This window comes from Meriones unguiculatus, chromosome 19, assembly GCF_030254825.1.
Source record: "Meriones unguiculatus strain TT.TT164.6M chromosome 19, Bangor_MerUng_6.1, whole genome shotgun sequence".
NCBI lineage: Eukaryota > Metazoa > Chordata > Mammalia > Rodentia > Muridae > Meriones > Meriones unguiculatus.
Window position 1 is genome coordinate 39,077,659 of NC_083366.1, and position 2,227 is coordinate 39,079,885.

The window sequence follows — 2,227 nt, forward strand, 5'->3', positions numbered from 1 at the left end:
TGCCTTCTCTGAGGAAGGTCAAGTCTCATGAGAAAAAGAAAATTAACAATAAAAAGTGAGAGGAAGGGCTTTTTATTCCTGAGTTTCAAATTTGTCATTTGAACACTGTCTAACATGCGATCTTCATCACGGAATCCGAGGGGAAACTAGGAGAGCCAACATCATGTCGAAGGCTTTTGATTGGTGGTCTGATCACACTTAGACCTAAAGGTCAACACACACACAAAAATGGTGTAGGCTTTGTTCATTCCACGTAAGTGGAGTTTGGCACATGACATGACAGGTGTAGGTACTCAACCTGTGAGGAAAATGGGAGACCAAGTCCTTTAAAACTAGCTCCTCTCTAACCCTTATTTCATTTTTTTTATTCATGTGTAAACGTGGTGTCGCTGTGTGGGCCACCTGTGTGCTGTGCCCAGGATGGCAGAAAAGAGTGTGAAGCCCCAGAGCTGATGTTAGGTGCTAGTACCTAATCGCTGTCCGTACCTCTTGCAAGATCAGCAATCGTGCTTAAGCGCTAAGTCACTTCTCCAGCCTAGGAAATTAAAAAAAAACTACTACCAACATATATACTGCAAATTGTTTTCAGATTAAATATAATTATGATAAACTTCGCACATCACTTTTCAAACCCTTCCTTTCTAGAGATGGTCTTCCCAGTAATTTCAATGGAATCACCATAAACACAGAAACACTAAATTGTCTTTACATTTCTGTTGGCAGCAGAAAACTTTTTCTTTGTAAACTTTCTTTAACCTTAGTTCCGTCAAAGCCTGTGCCAACACTTAAAATTTACTTTCTAAGTACCTTCAAAGACTCAATACCAAACGATATTTCAAAAGCTTTACAATATCTGCATACAAAATAAAATGCAAGTCGAGAGCAGGGATCAAACTGCATCAGGGCCTTGAGTTTAAAGTGTTAGCTGTTTAGCTCTTGAAAGGCGTCCGATAAATGCAGGGGGAAAGTATCAAAAGAATGCTACTATCCATTAAACGTTACTTGCAAAACTTGAATTAGATTCTTACGGGTTTCAGCCCACAAGGCACAGCTCCTCCTAGTGTCGTTGTAGGTGGCTCTGAAAAGAGCCTTTGTTTTCATGAAGTAAGGATCAGTCAAGACCCGCCTTACTTCCCCTTGGCCTTGTGGTGGCTCTCGGTCTTCTTGGGCAGCAGCACGGCCTGGATGTTGGGCAGGACGCCGCCCTGCGCGATGGTGACGCGGCCCAGCAGCTTGTTGAGCTCCTCGTCGTTGCGGATGGCCAGCTGCAGGTGGCGCGGGATGATGCGCGTCTTCTTGTTGTCGCGGGCCGCGTTGCCGGCCAGCTCCAGGATCTCGGCCGTCAGGTACTCCAGCACGGCCGCCAGGTACACCGGGGCGCCGGCGCCCACCCGCTCCGCGTAGTTGCCCTTGCGGAGGAGCCGGTGCACGCGGCCCACGGGGAACTGCAGCCCGGCCCGGGACGACCGGGTCTTGGCCTTGGCGCGGGCCTTACCGCCCTGCTTGCCGCGTCCAGACATAGTGCAGTAATAACAGAACCTGTTTAGGCATGAGAATACAGGACAACATTCCCGCTCTTTATAGTCAACGCAGGACGTGAAAAAGGAGCGATTTCATTGGCTACATTTCGCCTAAACCAATGGCAAAGTTGTTTTGTAACACCTTTGGTTTGATTGGGCACTTAGTGGATGACGATTACCAAGTCACCATAAGCATAGCCACAAGTTTCTTTAAAAGGCGGCGAGTGCCCAGAGTACCCTGCTGTTTGTTTCTTTTTCTTCCTGAGGTTCATCTTTCTGCTCGCTATGCCTGAGCCCGCGAAGTCCGCGCCCGCCCCGAAGAAGGGGTCCAAGAAGGCGGTGACCAAGGCGCAGAAGAAGGACGGCAAGAAGCGCAAGCGCAGCCGCAAGGAGAGCTACTCGGTGTACGTGTACAAGGTGCTGAAGCAGGTGCACCCCGACACGGGCATCTCGTCCAAGGCCATGGGCATCATGAACTCGTTCGTCAACGACATCTTCGAGCGCATCGCGGGCGAGGCGTCGCGCCTGGCGCACTACAACAAGCGCTCGACCATCACGTCGCGGGAGATCCAGACGGCCGTGCGCCTGCTGCTGCCCGGGGAGCTGGCCAAGCACGCCGTGTCCGAGGGCACCAAGGCCGTCACCAAGTACACCAGCTCCAAGTGAGCGCCCGGCTCACTCCTAACCCAAAGGCTCTTTTCAGAGCC

General features: G+C 50.6%; 2 protein-coding genes across 2 annotated transcripts; one reads left to right on the forward strand and one right to left on the reverse strand.

Moving 5' to 3' along the window:
- Positions 1-1,070: 1,070 nt before the first annotated feature.
- Positions 1,071-1,532, reverse strand: LOC132649285 (histone H2A type 1-E). Its single transcript, XM_060372869.1, has one exon. It carries the CDS (start codon positions 1,518-1,520, stop codon positions 1,128-1,130), a length of 393 nt encoding a protein of 130 aa, XP_060228852.1. The 5' UTR covers positions 1,521-1,532; the 3' UTR covers positions 1,071-1,127.
- Positions 1,533-1,759: 227 nt separating this feature from the next.
- Positions 1,760-2,227, forward strand: LOC132649290 (histone H2B type 1-C/E/F/G/I). Its single transcript, XM_060372875.1, has one exon. It carries the CDS (start codon positions 1,806-1,808, stop codon positions 2,184-2,186), a length of 381 nt encoding a protein of 126 aa, XP_060228858.1. The 5' UTR covers positions 1,760-1,805; the 3' UTR covers positions 2,187-2,227.

Excerpts from the sequence above, each read along its gene's own strand:
- LOC132649285 (XM_060372869.1), bottom strand. The coding sequence starts at position 1,520 with ATGTCTGGACGCGGCAAGCAGGGCGGTAAGGCCCGCGCCAAGGCCAAG.
- LOC132649290 (XM_060372875.1), top strand. The coding sequence starts at position 1,806 with ATGCCTGAGCCCGCGAAGTCCGCGCCCGCCCCGAAGAAGGGGTCCAAG.